General features: G+C 62.0%; 2 protein-coding genes across 3 annotated transcripts; both read left to right on the top strand.

The window, feature by feature from the left end:
* The first annotated feature begins 11,084 nt into the window (after positions 1–11,084).
* On the top strand, positions 11,085–13,494 carry LOC128154710 (cysteine-rich tail protein 1-like). 2 transcript variants are annotated; one of them, XM_052815730.1, is made up of 2 exons: positions 11,085–11,154; positions 11,796–13,494. In XM_052815730.1, exon 2 carries the CDS (start codon positions 11,803–11,805, stop codon positions 12,223–12,225), a length of 423 nt encoding a protein of 140 aa, XP_052671690.1. In that variant the 5' UTR covers positions 11,085–11,154; positions 11,796–11,802; the 3' UTR covers positions 12,226–13,494. The 2 variants fall into 2 exon arrangements, with proteins under 2 accessions (XP_052671690.1, XP_052671689.1); XM_052815729.1 differs by having other exon boundaries at positions 11,094–11,158.
* Positions 13,495–17,003: 3,509 nt separating this feature from the next.
* Positions 17,004–19,192, top strand: RNF224 (ring finger protein 224). The gene has a single exon (XM_052815728.1). The coding sequence runs from the start codon at positions 18,038–18,040 to the stop codon at positions 18,707–18,709; it is 672 nt and encodes a 223-aa protein (XP_052671688.1). The 5' UTR covers positions 17,004–18,037; the 3' UTR covers positions 18,710–19,192.
* Positions 19,193–19,456: the final 264 nt, after the last annotated feature.

Below are 19,456 nucleotides of genomic sequence, written 5' to 3'. Positions count from 1 at the left end.
CCAGGATGCAGGAATAAATGGCCCCAGTCCTTCTGCTGGGCTCTACCGATGGGGGTGTTCCTGTGCCCAGCACCTCCCCAGAGGCTGCGCCCCAGCTTCTCTGCAGGCTCAGGAGGGCAGAGGGGAAGGCAGCCCCAAAGCATGGCCCTGCTGGGAACTGCCGTGGAAAGTCCCCCTTCGTGGGGCCGCACAGCTGCCCCAGCCTGCGTCGGTGGGTGGAAACTTCAACCGCCGGCCCCAGGCTCTTGCCGAGCCGGCGGCTGTGGGAGGACGGTGCCACTGTGGTGGCACGTGGGTCATGGCTTGCAGGAAGCCTGCACCCACGCTCCCGGGGAGCGAGGCAGGGAGAGCACCCTGCGCGGTTGGGGCAGGACGGGCAGCACCCAGTAAGGCGAGTTGAAGGAGCACAGGCAGATGTCAGTGGCACAGGGCTGGCACCCCAGGAGCTGCAGGTCCAGGCACAGCTTCCGCATCCTCTTCCAGCCCCAAAGAGGTTTGAAGAGAGCCCTGGGATCCAACACGGGCCCCAAACACCTGGATTTTGCACAACCCACCTGTTTCCCACCCGGGAAGCCAGCAGCCATTGCCCCGGTGCCCACATCCCACTGGCCCGGAGGTGGTCCTTTCCGGGCAGCAGCGCTGCTGCCACCAGCATGGAGCAGGAGGGACGAGGGTCTGTGGTGCAGCCGGGGAGCAAGGAGAGGCCATGGCTAATTGGGATAATTGCTAAAGCAGGCGAGGGGCGAGCAGGGAGGGAGGCGGTGAACAAGGAGCCGTTGTGCACAGGCGGCCCAGGCACGCGGCCCCGGCTCCAGCCGGCAGCGAGAGCCAAACAAACAGGGACTGTTTGAAGCGAGGGAGGACAAGCAGACGGCAGGACAGAAACCAGACCTCCGCTGGGAGAGAGCCGGAGCCAAGGGCTTAGCTGGGAGCTGGGTGCTGTGCAGGGTGTGCCTGCTCCCCATGGGGAGAGCATCCTCGGACTGCCACAGCAAAGGTGGTGCCATCCCTGCTCCATCCCTGGGGCAGGGGCCAAAGGGGGAGGATGGCAGAGTGCTGGGGATGCTCTGGGCCAGGAGACAGGTGATAGCCCTTCTGCTGCAGCCATCCCCGGGACTGGAAACTTTGAATCACAGAAAAATAGCAGGAAATCAGCCCCTTGTCCTAAAAAAAAACATCAGCAGGTATAGTTGCCTTGCAAGACCTCCATGCGGTTGCAGCACAGAGGAAGCTGCGGCATCGTCTAGCATGGCTGTTTGCAGCAAAAGCAAAAGCAAAAGCAGTGCCTGCAGGGAGCCCGCTGAGAGGTGGGTGCCAGCAGCTGCCCCCGCTTCGGCCCGGCTTCTTCCTTCACAGGAAGAAGTGACATTTGAGGAGGGAAAACCGTGGCCATGCACATGAGCTGCCCAAGCAGGTGCCCCCAGATGGGGCTCTTACAACCTGTTTTCCAGGTCTCTGCATGCAAGCAAGTGTTTAGCCTTGGAAAGCATCCCCGGCTGTTTGCTGCTGCCTGGCTCTGAGCAGGCAGCTGCAGATTATGGCCCGTTGGACACAAATCCCACAGCATTGATGTGCCATGGGTGCTGGGCTGAGGTTGGCAATGGGTGAATTGCTCTTCCCAAAGTCCCCATGCAATAGCATGAAGCCACCTCGCACCACCCCTGTCCCCGTGGCACATTACAGATGGAGGATGCACGAGCACCCAGGGTGTGGAGGGGGACATCTCCTCCGTGCTGGCCGGATGCTCTGCCTGAGTGGGGATTCTGCACGTGGGTAGGACAGAGCTGGCAGGGGAGATTTTGGCACTGGTGTCAACCAAAGTGGCCCAGCTCTGTGCTTGCCTCCTGCTTGCTTACACATTTGGTGGCAGCTCCGTGCAGGGACAGCCACTGGCTCCTGGTCCAAAGCCCATTGGGAACAGCCCACCCTCAGCCCCAAAGCGCCCGGCTGCTGGGAGGAGACGGGAAGGACTTGCCCCGGGCCAGGAAATCCTTGCTTTCTCCTCCAGCTGGGCCACAGTGGGCAGCCACAATGCACACTTCCCCCACGCCACTGCCAAGCCCCGGCATGACCCGGGGGCCGGCCGGACTGGGGAGCCGCAGGGGAGAGGGACGGAGGGTGAGTGCGGGACGGCGATAAGGAAACCGGCTCCTCTCCCGGTTCCTGCGGCCGGCGCGAACCCAGAAAGAGGCAGGCAGCAGGCCAGGCGCCAGCCGACTCGTGCAATGCCGGTTCCGGCTGTGCCAGCCTAGACACTGGATTATTTATCTGACTCATTATCCTTGAGGAATGCAGCATCCCCCCACCAGGGCAGAGTGGAGCTTAAACCAGAAAGGCTTTGGGCTCTGCAGCCACAGCTTTAGCATCCCCCATGTACGTGGATGGCATACAGCATAAGCTTGGAGGAGCCCAAATACACCAGGTGTTGCAAATGCACCTCTGCAGCGTCCTCACCTCTCCCACAGGCACACGGGCGAAACAGGCAGGCAGATGGGTGCCCAGCACCCACGCACATCACACGTGCACGTATGCCCCAGCTGTGCAAAGCACCGGCTGTGTTTTGCACGTCCCTGCGGTGCTGCCAGCATCCCTGTCCCCCACTCGCGGGCCTGCAGGATGGCTGAAATGTCACATCAGGAGAGCACAACATGCGCAGGACGGAGCTGGCAACAGATCCTGTCGGATCTGGGGAGCTGTCAACCCTTTCAGGAGATGTGCTCTTGCCGCAGGGTGAGCACCAGAGCCTCAGGGGGTTTTGCAGAGAAGCCTGCGCTGCCCCTCGGTACAGAGCTGAATCCCAGGACACGGTGTCAAAGGCAGGATTGGGCCTGCTGCAGGACGGGTGCATGGCCCAGACCTCCCCCGGCGTGTGCAGCCCATGTGCTGACCCAAGTGATGGGACACATTGTGGCACCGTAGGCAATCCTCCCATCGAGCAGCTTTTGCAGGTGATTTCCAGGCTCCGTTTTGGCTTTAAAAGCTGCCGCCATCCTTTGAGACACATTGCTTTCCCTAAGAAAGAACCAAGAACTGAGAAAACTCATTGCATGCCACAGGCAGGCTGCCTGGAGACAAGCAGTGCAGGGCTGCGACTCTGCACATGGGCACTGGGCACATGTGGGTGCCAAGGGCTGTGCAATGGGGCACGGCTGTGGGGCTGCCAGGTTGCATGCCCACACGAGGCTGTGCCCACATGCTACACTGAAGGGCGGGTTCAGCCCTGGGACCCACCGGATGGGATGCTGAGCACAGGCTGCCAGCCTGGCCTGGGGGGCAGGAGCTGAATTTCGTACCGTGCTGGAGTTTCACACCCAGGTGCTGGAAATGGGGCTGTGCTGCTGAAGGGCATGGAACACAAACTCCTACAGCTGCCATGAGCCCCCAGACCCCCCACCCCTGGCAGCTTTGTCCCCGTGAGCTGGTCTGTGCTCCCTACATCACATCACCCCTCAGAGATGCATGACCAGTCCCCTTCATGGCACCCTCATGCCCGTAGCCCCCAGCACCTCTTCCCCACTCGCCGGTGCCCAGCTGAGCCCCTGTGCTTGGTGGCACTGACCCCATGGGGTTCCCCTTACGGATGGTCACCGCACTAATGCCTCCCGCTCCCTGGGCCACCCCGTGGCCCTTCCCTCCACAACCCCCCAGCCTCACTCTGCTTTTTAATGAGGAGGCAGCTGAGAATTAAGGCAAACACCTTGGAGAAGACATCGCACAGCAGAGGGGCCCACGGAGGGAGCCTTGTAATGTCCCAAAAGAAATCATCCCATCCATCTGGCTTTGTTTCACACAGCCTGAATTTATCATAGAATCATTTAGGTTGGAAAAGACTTCAAGATCATCGAGTCCAACCATCAACCATGCCCACTAAACCATTTGGTGTTTGGCTTCCCTTTACTGCACTGGCCCAACTCATCCCTGTGTCCTTTTCACACACCGACCACCTACGAGCTCTCCTCAGCTTCCAAAAAGTCTTCAGTCCCACCAAGGTTTGGTGAGAAGCCACCATCTGCGTTGGGAGGTCTCCCCGAGCTGCTCCCCCAGCTGGTTGCAAAACCTTTCCCTCTAGGAAACACTGCTCTACATCATCCTGTTACTGATGGGCTGGAAAGAACATCACCACCCTCCTGTGCCTGCGCCATGGCACTGCGTCTCCCCAGGAGCCGAAGGGAAATATTCAGCAAACACGACCTGTCCATGAGTTTTTGTGTCCTGGTGACTGGGAGAGCCGCTGGGGAAGCTTCACCAACCCCGATGCTGCATGCGTTCCAGTCCCCAGGGGAAGGATGCCCAGTAGTGGGACGTGCCTGTGGCTTTCTGGTTTGTTTTTCTAAACAAAATTAATGCCCCTTTTGCTGTGTGTGAAGCACCAGTGAATTGAGGCATCCTGTGAGATCGCTGTAGTTACTGGTATCCTGCAAAAAAAATCCTAAAAGCTTGTGTTCAGTCACGCAGGATCCAGGGGCTGCGGGTACCGTGCCATGGTACTGCTGTGAAGACCCAAGGTCTTTTATGGATGGCTATTGCAGGAATTGCTGAGCCCAGCACTTTCCTCCTGGCTGGATGTCCCATGGTTGGGGATGGTCCTACCCCTGCAGCACCCAGACGTGCCATCAGCTGCCCATGCAGGGAACCCAGCCCCCGGCCCCCTCAGTTTTGGGCTGCTGGGAAGTGGTATGGGCTGCAGGCGAGCTCATGGGTCCATTAAAAAAAAAAAAAAAGAAAGCAAAGGTTGGCTTTTTCTCCTGTTTCTCCTGGTTTTCTCAGGCTCCTCCTCAAATCACAGAGGTTGTCTCCTGGGCTAAAGGGAGCCAGAGCACCTTCCTCTGGAAGCACCGTGGCATCTCGTGAGGACCTCCCTCTTCATTACCTCTTCTAGCACAGGACATTGCCTGGGTAGGCACCAAGCTTTCGGTTGGTTTTTTTCTGTTGAATTTTTTTTTCCCCTGCAAACAATTGCAGGAAATTAGGCTGGTTTTAAGCAACAAATAGCGATGCATTAGTTCAGCTCCTCCATTTACTCAAGGAGTGCATAGCTCTGAATCGCCTGCCGGATCCCAGCTCAGCAAGTCCCACACAGGACAACTCCAAAACAGCAGCTTGGGCTCCGGTGCAGCAGGTTTTCCATCTGAGGATTCTCCATCACCTATAAACCTTCCAAGAAGCCATGCAAGACTGCCAGACGTGGCTCTCGGAGCTCAATTTGGAGTTGTATCTTGCTAAGAAATTAAATATTTGAACTTCAGGCTCCAGATGAGGGGTTGCTGCTCCTGGACTGGCAGCAACTCTCCTTGGCTGGGGCTGCGCTGCCACAGCTCTGCCCCATCGCCTGCACTGGACGGACAAACACTGAACAACTCTGCCGTGCCCAAACTTCCCTCTGTGGCTCCAGCAGGATGGGGGGACAAGGAGTAGGGAGTGATGCTTTCCAATGCTGAAAAGGGCAGATTTAGGCTTTCATTCCCTGAATCTACCTCCTGGTGAATAACACTGAATTTGAAGGACTTACTTACCTCCATCTGCACGGACTGCAGGACTCCTGGGGAGGGGGGCTGGTGCCCATCATCCCCCGCCAGCAGGGAAAGGTGAGCCCTGAGTCACCTCCTGCCCATGGGGTGCAGCCTGGTGCTGGGGCTGTCTGTCCTGTCTGTCTGGAGGGACAGCAGGATGATCCTCAGTGCCCGGGGGCCCAGAGCTGCACGGATGCAGGTCTGCCTGATGCTGCGATGCTCTGCAGCCAACGAGGGATGGTGACGGGCACAGCTCCTGGGGCATTGCCAGAGCAGCCAGGGCAACCGGTCCCAGCGTGTTAACCTCCCTGAGTGCATTTGCTGGCCGTGTGTGACGACAACCTCCCTCTCTCATGGGTGTCCCCCTTCCCAGCTCCCATTACAGACAAAACCACATTTCCAAGGTGCCTGGTTTCTGGAGGACGGACCCTAGTGACACCAGCTGCCTCATGCATTGCAGAGGCTGGGGCTGGATGCGTCCCCTGTCCAACAGCAGCACCCACATATCCCATTGGTGCTGCAGCAGGTCGGTGCTGAGGCTGAAGGGACCACTGGGAGCGCTGGTGTGGGCACTCATGAGAGTGCACTGGTGCTTGGTGAGGATGGAGGTGTCACTGAAGCCGTGCTCATGGGTGGGATGCTTGTAGGGGCACTGTCCCATGTGGGTTCGCAAGTGGGAGCTCTGCACAAAGCCCTTCCTGCACTTGGGGCATTTATAGGGTCTCTGCTGCAGGGGCCTTTTGGGACAAGGGCTCTCTGTGTTGTCCCTGAGGTCCCCAGCAGCCTGGGAAGGAGTGTCCCCATGGTCCCCTGATGTGCCAGAGCCTCCACCTCCTCCTCCTCCACATTCTCAGCATCTGCCAGAAGAAAGAAAACTCAGCTGTAACTTCTTCCATGGACCATCCGCACCTGCCGGAGACCCTGCTCCCACAGGAGTCACCCACAGCTGGGTCAAAGTACCCCCGAGGAGATGAACAAGCCCCAGGAGGGCCCAGGACCTGCCCTGGTGGCAGTGCCCTCCCCAGCCTTGGTGTTCAGGAGTTTATCTGTGACATGGGAGAAGAAGGTTGAAGCTCCCTGCCTGACGCTGGCACTGGGCTGGTGAGCTTTGAGGAGGAAGGGGGGATGCTGCTGTGACCCTGAATTCATCAGCTTTTGGGGACACCTTGCCTTTAGGCAGCAGCCCAAATGACAGGTGCCGTGGTGGCCACCTCAGCCTGGTAGGGACCTTATAGGGTCCACAGAGGTTGTAGTTACTCCTGGTCCTTTTCCTTGCCAGAGGACCTGGATTGACCCAATGCCCACCAGCGGTGCTGTAAGCTTGCTGCTGCGGGACAGGTTCCAGGTACGTCACTGCTGCGCCGATGGCCAGGAGGAAAGGAGCTATTAAAGACACTGTTGGCCCAAGAACAAATTGGCCATCAGGAAATTGAGGCTGGAAAGGAGAAAGCTGCCAGATCCTGACCAGGAGACCTGCAGCTGAGGCTGGCAGGGCTTTCCCGAGACGAGACTGCAACCAGCCCAGCTGCCGCAGAGCTGGCGCCAGAGCCTGTGAGGAATGAGATGGGAGCTGCTGTGGTGAGATGCCAGGGAGGGACATCAGCCGGGATGGAGGCACTTCACATTAAAGCTAGCACCCTGCTCAGAGAGGTTGTGCGGGGTCTGCAGTCCGGGACAGTGGCATGTGGGATGGCCCTACCCCAAAAAGCTCAGAGGTGCTAATGAGGTGAGCTTCACTTTGGAGCCCCTTTGGGAGAGGGAAAGCACTGAGGACACAGGGTGCTGTTGCAGGGTCTCGGGGTCCCCCAGACCTGAGCTGTGCCTGGCGTGCAGCCTCGCAGCTCCCTGCAAGCAGAGCCGCTTATGAACAGGGCTGTGCATGGAAATCTGGGGCAAAAAGCCAAAATGAGCAAGTCCTGAGGCACTGGGAGGAAGAGAAACTCGCTGCTGGAGAGTGCCACAGCGACATCCCCCGCACGAGCCGGGACATGCTGTGCACAGGCAGGCAGGGCTGGGGTTATGGCAGGACACCTGGGAGGATGCTGCCTCTTTTTTTATGCCTGCTTAGCAAAACATATGAGTTTTTCTCTGGGGACACAGCTCAAGATGGGAGAACCCGGCAGCGGTGAGGCCCAGTGAAGGGACAGGGGCTGCCGGTGGCTCTGCTCTGGGCAACACTGTGGGAGCAGAGAAGCCCTGGGGGTGTCCGTGCAGGTGTTTTGCAGCTTTCAGAACCCAAGAGCTGGGTGCTGTGATGCTGGTTATGCACTGTGCATGCTCTGCTGCACTAATCTCAGTCCTCAGTAGGGAAACTGAAGCACAGAGCTGCACGGGTCCACTCTCCCAGCGCTAGAGCTGGTCAGAGGAGGGTTTGACCTCCCAGCTTCTCCAAAAAAAATCCCAGGCCTCCCTCTTCCCTTCCTTCCACCCCCTGGGAGGTCACTGAGTCTCTTTACAGGGCAAACCACACTTTGGGAGCTGCAAGCCCAGCAGGCTCCAGGATGGAGGGACCAGCCACAGTGGGCAGGCAGGGGAGACTGAGGCTTGCAGGCAGGGTGCTGGCAGCAGGGCATTCTGACCGCTGGGCGCCCGGCCAGCTCCGCACCCACCAGCATCTGTCCCCCATCACAGGGACAGTGCTGCCAGGGCCAGGCAGGGTCCCATCACCCGCTGGAGCTCTCCTGCTTGCTCCATGGGTGCCAGGGGCGCAGCCCCCAGCCCAGTGTCCCCACTCACCTGTGACCAGGCTGGGCAGGCAGGGCAGTGGTGGGCACCATTGTGAGCAGGATGAGCCTGTGCAGCCCCAGCTCCTCAGTGCAGGTGAGAAATGTAGTTTGCTGTTGCAATGGCCAGAAGGAAGCAGCTTTTCCCTTTGCAAAGAGCTGTGGAAAATGTAATTCAATCCCAGGAGGATTCAGCTGCAATTTGGGGCACTCTCTGCCCTGCGCCCATCCCCAGGCTGCCCTGGCCCCATGTGCACAGCCCTGTCCCCAGTATCCCTGGGTGTCCTGGGAAGGACAGGTTTCTGCATGTGGGAAGATGTTGGGGCTCTGCACAAGCCAGTTTTGGGGGCTTGGTGTTGGGAAGGGTGACACTGGCTGAGGGCATCACAGCAGTGTCACACGGCAGGGACATGGCTGGAGTAGAGAACCTGCGGTGGCCCTGTCCCACCCCATGGCATGCTCAGCCACCAGCACAGGGGAGACTGTCCAGCTGCAGAACAGGAGCTCTGTCCCACACCCTGGGGACAGGACACCTGGCTGGGCACTGGCTCCCAGCAAAACCCACCCTGTCCCCAAGCACCCAGAAGCAGGGACATTGTGCACTGGAGCCCCTGGCAGTAAGGACCCTCCTGAGAAGCCCAAAGTCCTGCAGCCTTCAGCAAAATGCCCATTCAGGACCCACAGGGGACACACAAGGGGACACGTGGGTGTCCTGCCCAGGGCAGGGCAGAGCAGTGAAGCTGTGGCAGTGCCATGTCCCCATCAAGACTTGTTCCACCGGGTCAGGCTGGCAGCATCCCCCGTTGCCCCTGCACCTTCCAGCTTTCCCTGCAGCTTCCCCAGGGATGTGGCAGCACTGAGGGGACCCAGTCTGGTATCTCCCGCTGCCCTGAAGGAGGATGCCAGGTCTGGATGTGGGACTGGGATGCTCCTGTGCTGCCTTCCACCCAGCCACCCTGGCTGGCAGGCTGGTCCCCACGGTCCCCACTGTCCCCTCAAGGCTCAGCTCTTGCTGTGTTCGGGGATGGCCATCTCCTGCCAGCCACAACCAGAGCCATGGGGCAGGAATGTCGGGGCCATGTCCGAGCTTAAAGCCCCGACCCTGTGGCGGGATGGCAGGAGGAGACACCGGAGGAGCAGCTTCTTGCAGAGGAGCTGTGGGGGGTGGCTGTGGCCCACAGGGCTGCAGGCAAGGCTGGTAACAGCCATGGCTTCTGGCGGTTGGGGACATAGTGTCCCCATGCTGGTGCTGGGCCCAGCTCCTTCAGCGCTGGTGTTTTCCTTGCTGGCAGGAAGCCACGAGCCTGGGGAGGCTGCAGGCAGCGCTGCCCTGCCTGCAGCCCTGCCTGCAGCCCTTCCTGCTGTCCTGGCAGGGCTCATGCTGCCCCAGAACCCCTCCACGGGCCCAGCAGGTACTGGTGAGTGGGACAAGGCAACACCAGGCAACCAAAGGAGCCCTGGCAGCTGGTGGTGGTGGGGACAGGGACACTGGCTTTGTGATGGTGGGAGTGTGGCAGGATCAAGGCCCCAAGGCAATGGGGCCTGGCCTCTGGGCTGAGTTTTCAGTTGGGATATTCCAAAAAAGCCTCACACAAGAGCAGGACTGAGGGCTGGAGCTCCCACAGGGTCTCTCCTGCCTGGTTGCGGGTGGAGGGTGCTGAAAATTTGCATCTTTTCTCTTGCAGCACTTCTGGTCCCGGGGACTGGCACAGGTGCCAGCATCCCTCTCCTTGCCCTTGTGCCAGCTGTGTCCCTCACTCCATGCAGCCTCATGCGTTTTGCCCTCCAATGATGCCCTGGGGGCAGGCACAGGGCAACCCCCCAAACCCATCCTGGAAAAGGCTCTGTTGGTGGGCACAGGTTCACACCATGGCCGACATCCCACCACAGATCCTCCTGATGCCCAAGCACATACCAGGTTGCTTGGGTCCAGCACACTTGGTTCATACCCCTCTGGCTGCCTGGGAGCCCAGGGATCAGCTGGAGGGATGAGGATCCCAGCGGAGACCTGGCATTGGGGTGTCAGGGCTGGAGAGGAGGGGCACAGCCGGGCAGGGTGTGAGGGACCCCTGGGCTGTAGGGACCTGGGTGCCCCTGGGGGCAAGCAGAGCCTGGCAGGTGGGTCTGGGGGCTGCCAGAAGGTCAGGAGTCCCCCTGCTCAGGACCTGTGCATGGTACTCAGTGCCCTCTGCCCATGGTGTGCAGTAACCCCACTCCACCACCCCTGCCTGCTGCCCGGTACCAGTGTGTGGTGCCAATGCTGGTGCCAGTGCTTGGTGCTGGAGCTCAGCACCCGGCGCATGGCACTCAGTGCTGGTGCTGGTGCCTGTACTGGTGTCAGTGCCCGGTCCTGGCGGTGGTGACAGTGCATGGTACCACTGCTGCCTGTGTGGTGTCCAGTGTGCACTGTGTGGTGCTGCTGCCAGTGCCCAATACCAGTGCCCATGCTGGTGCTGGTATCCACTGCCTGGTGCCAGAGGCAGTGTCCAGTGGCTGGTACCAGTGGCTAGTGCTGGTGCCTGGTGCACGATGGTCGGTGCTGGTGGTTTTGCCTGGTGCCCAGTGCCCCCTGCCCAGTGCCCGGTGCCTGGTACTGGTGCCCAGTTCCTTGTGTCCCCTGCCTGGTGCCAGTGTCCGCCAGTGTAGGCGCGGGCCCGTCGGGCGGTGGGTGCCGAGGAGGTGGGGGCCGGGGCGGTGGGTGCCGGGGCGGTCCGGCGGTGGGGGCCGGGGCGATGGGTGCCGGGGCGGTCGGGCGGTGGGGGCCGGGGCGATGGGTGCCGGTCCGGTCGGGCGGTGGGGGCCGGGGCGATGGGTGCCGGTCCGGTCGGGCGGTGGGGGCCGGGCCGGTCGGGCGGGGCGGTCCGTGCAGGAGGAAGCGCAGCCGGCGGCAGAGCGGCCCCGGAGCCGGCCGGAGCCGCGCGGTCGGTGAGTGCCGGGAGCGACCCGCTGCCCGCGCCCTGCCTGCTCCCCCCCTGCCCCTTCCCTTGCCCCCCTCTGCCTGCCCGGCCGGCCCCGCGCCCTGCCTGCCCCCCTGCCCCTGCCCCCCGCCCCGGTTCCCCTTCTCCCCCCCGCTCCCGCCTGCCCCGGTCCCTGCCCCGCTCCCGCCTGCCCCTGTCCTGTCCCCTCCTTCCCCCGCCTCTGCCTCTCCTTCCCCCCATACCCCTTTTCTCCCCGCTCCTCTCCCGAGTGCCTGCCCCCCACCTCTGAGACCTCTCCCCCCCCCCAGAAGCTCCTACCCCACCCCACTGCCCTACCTGCCCGCTGTCTCCCACCCAGCACCCCCTCCCACCCCGCCAGCACCCTGCCCACCCCCATGTCTCCCTGCCCAGGTGTCACCCTCTCTTGCCTCCCCTCCTGGCTCTGCCATCAGGGCCACACGGCCAAAGTGTACGGGCTGCATGTCGGGGTTCCCTGGGGCTGGCAGGGAGGGGGGACCACAGCTCTGCACCCTGGTCCCAAACCAGTGGGGTCTGCTGGGGGTGCCTTCTCCGTGCCATGAGAACAACCCTGGCACTGACACCCCCCCACACCCTAGGTTAACAGGGTCTCTGTCTCATGGGAGGTGGGCAATGCCAGCCAGGCCACGCTTGCTGACAAGGAGCAGGGAGATGGATCGTGGCGTCAGCCTGAAGAACCCCTACGCCAGCGTCAACATCCCACGGGACCAGTTCCAGCAAAGCTTTATCACTCGCTACCTGAAGAATGAGCCCACTGTCATTGCCAACCCTGCAGCCGTGCCCACCTACAGTGTGGAGGAGCAGGCGGACCCCACTGGCAGCTGCAACAGCCCAACCATTTCCACAGAGAAGTCCTGGTCCCATCCCTACAACCCCTATGCCAGCCTGAGGATGCCCAACAGGGAATCGCCCGACTCCTTCTACACCGTCACCCTGGACAAGCCACCCAAGGGCCAGGAGTGCGAAGCCAGCAGGGGATGTGGCTGCTGCAAGTTCCGCCCCTGCTGCAGAAAGTGCTGTTGTGTTATCTCCTAAGGGCCCTGCTGCACCCGTGGGATGTGCTGACCATGGGATGGGGTCAGGTGGCCCCATGGGGACGTGGCTGCCCAGCCTGGGCACCCCATGGAGCTGCCCTGGCGCCCGGCAGAGCTGGCAGCTGGGAGGTGGCACTGGTTGGACTCTGCCATTGCTTTTCACCCCTGAGCTCTGCAGCCAGATATGCCGGTGATGGGCACCTGCCAGGTCCTGAGAGCCCATTCTGGGGCGTGGGGGAGGAGGACCAGTCCCCCTCGCCCCGCTGAGGCCCGGGAGCCTTGAGGATGATCTGTGCCAATACAGATGCCACCGAGAAGTGCCTACACTGGGGATGGGGCAGCACTTGGAGCCTGTGATCCTGTACACTGACCCTGCCAGTCTGCCCTTGCTGGGAAACTTCCAACTCTGGGGAAGGTACAGGCATTGCCCACCTGATGGAGGGTAGGTTTGGATGATGGCAGCCCTGTGTGCGTGGCAGAGGAGCGCATCGTCATCGCTGTCTTGGAGTGGTGGAGAGGAGCCGGGGACGTGCCCCCAGCCAGGATGGGGACCCACCTCCCCAGAACTGAACGCCCCCCCCACCCACAGCATCATGGGGATGCTGCAGCACCCTGGGCCAAGCTGCGGCTGGGTACCGCTCCTCCTCGCCACACTGCCCATGGGACAGAGGGAAGGAGACAGGAAGGACAGACAAAGCATGGCAGAGTGCTGGGCAGTGGTCCAGGGCGGCAACTGATGGCACAGCGTGGGTGTGGGTGTTAACATCCCAGTGCCACAAAGCCCCCGGCCCCATTCGGTTCCTCCTGCCATGTTTACAGGGCACTGGGCACAACCCCTCACCCCATCCGCATCCCAGCTTGGGGCTCCACACCGCCCTGGGGCAGGGTCCAGTCCGGAGGGCTGGCCCAGCTCCAACAGTGGGGTGGCACTGGGGCACCCCATTTGGGATGCAGATCCCCATGGTTTGCCTTCTGCAACCCCCTGGGCATTGAGGAAGGTGAGTGAGGAGCCTGCTGGCCTCTTCGCAGCATGCTGGGGTGGCTCCAGGCTGGGTTTTCGGCTGGGGCTGGCGCCGCCGACCTGGAACAAGCCCGCCGTTGTGTTGGCGTCCCACGGGTGGCCGTGCTGCCAGGCGGCAGCTGCGTAAGCACCGCGGCTGCTGCAGGAACTGCTTGGTCTGCAGGGGCAAGGGCTTGGCAAGAGCGCGTGTTTTAGCAGATGACTTCAGGGTGCTGCAAATAGAATTACAGCCTTCTCCTCCCCTGCCAAGGTACGCCTCTTCCCTCCACCCTGGGTTTTCCGGGATTCCCGTGTTACTTCTTGCTTATCCTGGCAGGTTGTGTGAGGGCAGTGCAGGGCGCACACAGCCCTCTCCCCTCCCCTCAAAACCACGCTTAACTGTTGCACTGCTGACTTGCTGCACCAGCAGTGGCACGCTGAGCTCTTCAGCTCGCTGCTGCCTGCTGCCCTGCTGCCAGCCTGGGCCCAATGCTCCCCTCGCCCAGGAATTTCCAGTACAGCCTGCTCCTGCCCGCCTGGGGACGCTGGCTGGTGCTCAGCCTGGCCCTGCCAAGCCGGATGGCTGTCCTGTCTTTTGGAGAGAGCATGGCTTTGGCGGGGGTGGGGTGCTGGGGAAAGGGTAGGTTCCTGACTGGGCCAGCTGAGTGGGCTTTGTGGCCTTGCCCCACCTGGCTGCGACCCTCTGGAAGCCCACCAGCACTGGGAGCCCATCACTGCTTGGAGCCCACCGCCACTGAGATCCCACCACCCCTGGGAGCCCACCATCGCTGGGAGCCCATCGCCACCAGGAGCCCACCACTGCCTGGAAGCCCACCACCCTTGAAATCCCACCACCCCTGGGAGCTTCTGGGCTGGGGTGGCAGTGTCTTGGCAGAGGTGCAAGGCAGAGCCCTGCCAGTTTGCCCCCCCTGCTCTGACCCCTCTGTCTGGCCCAGGTCCCATGCCTGTGGGTGGCCAGAGGGTGTGCAGCTTGCAGGAGGAGGTTGGCAGGGACAGAGCCCCATGCTGCCCTGCACAAGCAGTGCTCTTGTTCGCCCTGACTGGACCGCGGGCAGTGCTGGCATGGGGACGGGCAGATCCACCCCTTGTTTGCTTTTGTGGCCCCGATGCCAGGCGTGCCCTGCTGCAGGGACGTGGCGTCACCATGTTGGCTTGGCTGAAACCCGCATCCCGCCTAGGCTGCTCAGTGCCCTGGGGGTCTGACACGCTCTGCGGGGACAAACACGGTTTGGGGAGGGAAAACTGTCCCCGAGGGGTGTGTGGTGCCTTCGGCAGGGCCCTGGGACTAGTGGGGCTGGCATCAGCAGAGGGGCCGAGGTGCAAGGAATGTGCTGGCCCGGTCCGGGCAGGGCGCTGGCAGGGTACAGCATCTGCCAGCAGTGCTGTGTGTCACCACTGCCCTTCGCTCTGCCTAACCTTGGGGCGATGGCAAACAAGCTGGGAGAGGCCAGGCAGAGCGCTGCCTGCCAGACACCTGGGCAATGATTAAGCTGGAGGCAGCAGGAAAGCCAGGGGTGTGAGCAGGGGAGGGCACAGGTTGCTGCCCCAGACCTTGACAGGGCTCTGGGTGACACGGGCAGCTGCATGCAGGGTCCTATGTGTGCTCCCTGGGTGTGTTTCATCTTCGAAGGGTGCTCAGGGGTGCAGAAGGTTGTGCTGTGTGATTGCCACCCACCTCCTGCGTCTGGAGTGTGGGTGGTGATGCATGGCTCTGGCTCATCTGGATCAGACCTTTGCACTCCCCTGAAGGTGCCACTCCCTGCCCTGCTGTGCTAAAGGTCCCTGCAGCTCTTGGAGATGAGTCCTGGGAACAGGAAAAGACATTTCCCACCCATGCGTGTCGCTGCTGATTGCAGATACACCTTCCCTGTGCCCGGGTTTGGGTGTTTTGGCAGGGCTCATGGAGCCCAGCCAGGGCTGAAGGCTGGTTTCAGGCAGCATGCCCCTTTGGTGTCACCCTGCGTGGCTTGGCAGATGCACAGCCCACCAAGGGCTCCCCCCACCCCAAGCCCTGCCTGCGGGGTGCAGAGTGGGTAAGATGGGGTGCACTGCCCTGCACCAGGGACTTGCATGCAGTGGGCAGAAGTGGCCGAGGGCAGCTGGGCACAACCCGTCGATGGGACGCAGCTCTGCTGGTACCTGGGAGGGGGACACGAGGGCTGACGGGCAGGGGATGCGCAGGGGCTGGAGTGGGGTAGGAGAGCAGGCAGGGTGCATGAGTGTGTGTGTCTGCACATTTCTGCAAGGAGAGGCAGCCAAGGGGGGGGGGGGTCACTGCCCCTGGGCAGTGCCAGAGGTACCCCCAGTTGTGCATGGAGCCAAGCCCATCGCTCTCACCCATATAGTCTTTTTGGGCAGGGCTTCCTATGGCCCAAAGGGACCGATACCTGCTTGCTCCATACCTCGCCCTGCAGCAGGTGAGTCAGGCCACCAACGTACTTTGGGTGGGAGAGTGACTTCTTGCCAGCTTTGGGACGTGCCTGGACATCCCCCGGCATCCAGCTGCCTGCACACCCCTGGGCACACGGCCTTGGAGGGAGCACGCGGTGCCCACCTGGACGCCAGCTCTGCCCTGGCTACCGGCATCCAGGGTGCTGCCACCCACCCCCCAGGCATGCAGGGTGGTACCCTGAGATGCCAGGGCACAGCAGGAATCCCACGCAGCTGGTTCCTGATCTGCCCAGGGCACACAGCCCTTGCCCCCACCTCTGCCAGTGGCTTTGGCCAAAACTGAGGTCGCCGGCACAGCCCTGTCCCAAGCTGGCTGCCCTGCCATCCCTTGCCTGCTGCCTGCCCAGCAAGGATAGGACAAAACCCTGCCGTGGGGTGCCATCCCTGTGCCTGGGGACCCATGGGCACATGCACCCCGTGTGCACTGCCTGGGGAAACCTGTGACCGTGGATGTATCGGGATCCTCTGTCAGGATATGGCCACTGTGGCCCGAAAGTGCTGCGCTGCCGGCTCTGCTGCCTTGCTCCCAAGCACCGGCGCCAAGGGGTCGAGTTTTCTGCAGAGCCCGGTGACCCTGTGGCTCTTCGTTTCCAAAACCCCCAATTCTTGGTGCCGAGGAGTGCTGGAAACATGGCCCGAGGGCTGCTGAAATGTTTGGTAAGCAGGCAGCACAGGAGAGCGCTGCCTGTCTCCCTGCCTGCATTGCTGCCTGCTCCTGCCTGGAGTAGGAGCTGCTGCCCTCTCCTGCTCCCACGCAGAAATGCTGCTGGGTGTCCTGGCAGTCCAGCCCTGGCTCCAGCATGTGCTTTTCTCCTCCAGGATCCTGGTCCAGGATCCATCCCCCTACCACACTCCCTGTTTTAAGTCTTCCCCTGCCCAGAGCACGCTCTGTGCGGAGGCTGTGGCATTGCTGCTGCACCAAGGGCTGGGCAGGGGACTGGCAGCTGCAGAGACTGCGTCTGCCACCGTCCTGGTGCTGTCACCTCCCCTGGATCATGCATTGTCACGAACCTTGCAGGTGTCACCGAGGGGTGCTGGGCTCTCCCCAGCCTGGTGATGAGCGTCGGCCCTGGCAGAGCCAAGGGTAACTCAGCCTGCAACGCAAGAGCCTGCAGCCTCAGCTGGAAGAGCAGGGCAGGTCACGGACACGTCTGTGGCAGCGGTCACCCTCAGGCACCGGACGAGAAGCATGACCGCATGTGTGGGCACTGCCAGCTTGGACCAGGCTGGAACCTCAGTGTCCCTGTGCCAGCCCCAGCCCCTCCACCCCCGCGAGCCTGGAGCCCTGCTGTGCCCTCCCGCTCCGATCACAGCCGTCCCCACAGCCCAGACCACCTGGGGATGTGTGGGCTGGAGTGTGATGGGGTGTCTCTGCTGGCCAACATCTGCCCATATGTTCTTGGCCATGGGGGGTGGCCGAGGATGTGGAAGACTCTGCTACTGCTGCCCAGATGTCCAAGCCCTCTCTGCCCACAGTGAAGCCCAGAGTTCCCTCATGGGGACAGTTTCTTCTGCTAATGAAGCAGAGACGGATGGTTAATGACCACTCCTGGGGCTTAGATTTCAGAGGTCTTTGTTATCCGGGTGCTTGTAACGCAATCCCCCAGGCTTGGCTTCCTGGCAGCAGCTCCGATAGCGTGCCTGTCCCTGAAAGGTGAGCCCCTTCCCACTACCACAGCCACCAGCAGCCGCTGCGACCTGGCTGGGGAGCTGCTGGCGGCTCAGGCCCCCGATGGTCCCCATGGGACTGCTACAGCCCCCCGGGATGGCACAGCCCTTCTGCCACCTACCCTGAGGCCCTGGGGGAGCATCTCAGGACAGGTAGGGATGGGGGACAGGGGAGGAGGGGAGGAGAGGGGTGCCTGTATATCAAAATGCTTGAGGTCACCTGTAGAGAGGGCGTGGGGTCTTGATGGCCTCCAGGAGAGATTTGCAAATATGCTGGTGGGTACCAGACTCCCCCTTAAGATGAGGCTGGACCCCTCAACTCCCCCCTGCCAGCCTGTGCGCCTTGTCCCCTGCTGCTGACAGCTGTGCCATGGCGGCCTGGCACAGCCCCGGGGCTGGCAAGGAGCAAGGCTGTGGCACTGCCTGGTCCTCTGGACGCTGCTCCCCTGCCCACCCAGCTGACACGCTCCTGCCCACCCCATATTCCTCACCAACCCAGAGCCTGGGCAGGCTGCTGAGGTCCAACCAGTCCCGATCCCCCATGGGACATAAGGGGCATTTGGCAGAGCTCCCAGCAGAGATGCAGGGTGGCACCAGGGAAAACGCATTCCCCTTGGATGCCAGCAGAGCCATCTGTAGTGGCAGGGTCCCGCTTTTCTAGGCAGGGCTGCCCATGGGGCAGGCAGGCAGGCAGCAGGCAGGGATGTTAGGCAGGGAGCCTGATGCCCCTGGGAACCCACCACATGGGTCTGGTCCCCATATCTCCCAGGCATCAGATGCACTCAGAGGTGGCATCCCACACCCGGGCCATGGGTCTGATGGCTCCTCTTGCCTTCCCCTCCCCAGCATGTCCCAAGCCGGTGGCAGCCCCCGGGCAGAGGACGCGGGGCTGTGTGTCAGGGTGCACTCGAGCCGGGGCAGCCAGCGGGTTGAGTGCATCATCTGCTACTCCTCCTACGACCTGTGTGGCCGGCTGCCGCGCCGGCTCTACTGCGGCCATACCTTCTGCCAAGCCTGCCTGAAACGCCTCGATGCCGTCGCCAACGAGCAGCGCTGGATCCCCTGCCCGCAGTGCCGCCAAAATACGCCCACGCCGCGTGGTGGCGTTGCCATGCTCGACCTCGACATGGCCACCTTCCTTGCTGTCAAGGCTGACAAGGAGCAACCCCGGGTGGCCAGCAGGTCCCAGCCTGACTCGGCCACCAAGGGCTCATGCAAAGAGAAGGTGGTCACCCAGCAGCCGGCGGGGCTGTGCCAAGACGCGGTGCCTCCGGCGCCGTTCCCTCGACACAGCTGCTGCCAGCTCTGCCTGTGCTGTGGGGTGACGGCAGCCTTCGAGAGCTGAGCACAAGGAAGGGGCTGCTGGCAGTGTGAAGGCAGCTGACCTTCTGGGGTGCAGTCTGGGACCATTTTTGGGGACCCCATACCATGCCCCAGGCCCACATGTGGACAGTAGTGATGGGGCTGTGCTGGCAGCCTGGGAAGGGCTTCAGCTTGCTCAGGGCTTGCTGTCCATCCTGCCGGGATTTGGGATGCAATGGTGGGGGGGATGAGGATGCCACCACTCCCCCATCCTGCCCACCCGCCCCTCTGACAACTCAGAAACCTGGACCAGCCATCATGGATGTCCCCTGGTGCCTGGCCCAGGGCTTGCTCATGCCTGGTTTCTCCATGCATGTGGCTCTGCAGCAGGGACACCCTCTGCTGAGCATCCCCCAGGCAGGGGACACAGGAGCCTGGCACAGCACAGCGGTGCTCCGGGGAGCGTGTGGCACCCCAAAAGCTTCATGCCTATTAAACAACGCTCTGTTGGCCCTGCTGGGCTGCATGTCTTGGTCGTATTTGTGGGAAAGCCTCAGGCTAGCCCAGGGAGAGCCCTGCCTGCGGTGGGGGTGGGAATGGGAGAAGTGACCTGCCCTGCTGGATTGCTTTGCTTTAAGTGCTTGTTCTGTTGGCCATTTGCATGAGAAATTTGGGCATTGGGGTAGCCGGACAGTTGAAATTGAGGATGACAGAGCCCACGGGAGTTCCTGCTTGGCCTTGTGCTCCATGGCTTGTGCCAGGTTTGGTTTTTCTGCCTGACCCTCTCCCC

Source organism: Harpia harpyja, chromosome 19 (genome assembly GCF_026419915.1).
Source record: "Harpia harpyja isolate bHarHar1 chromosome 19, bHarHar1 primary haplotype, whole genome shotgun sequence".
Lineage (NCBI taxonomy): Eukaryota > Metazoa > Chordata > Aves > Accipitriformes > Accipitridae > Harpia > Harpia harpyja.
Note: the sequence above shows the minus strand (reverse complement) of the source record. Positions and strands in the feature narration are given on the sequence as shown.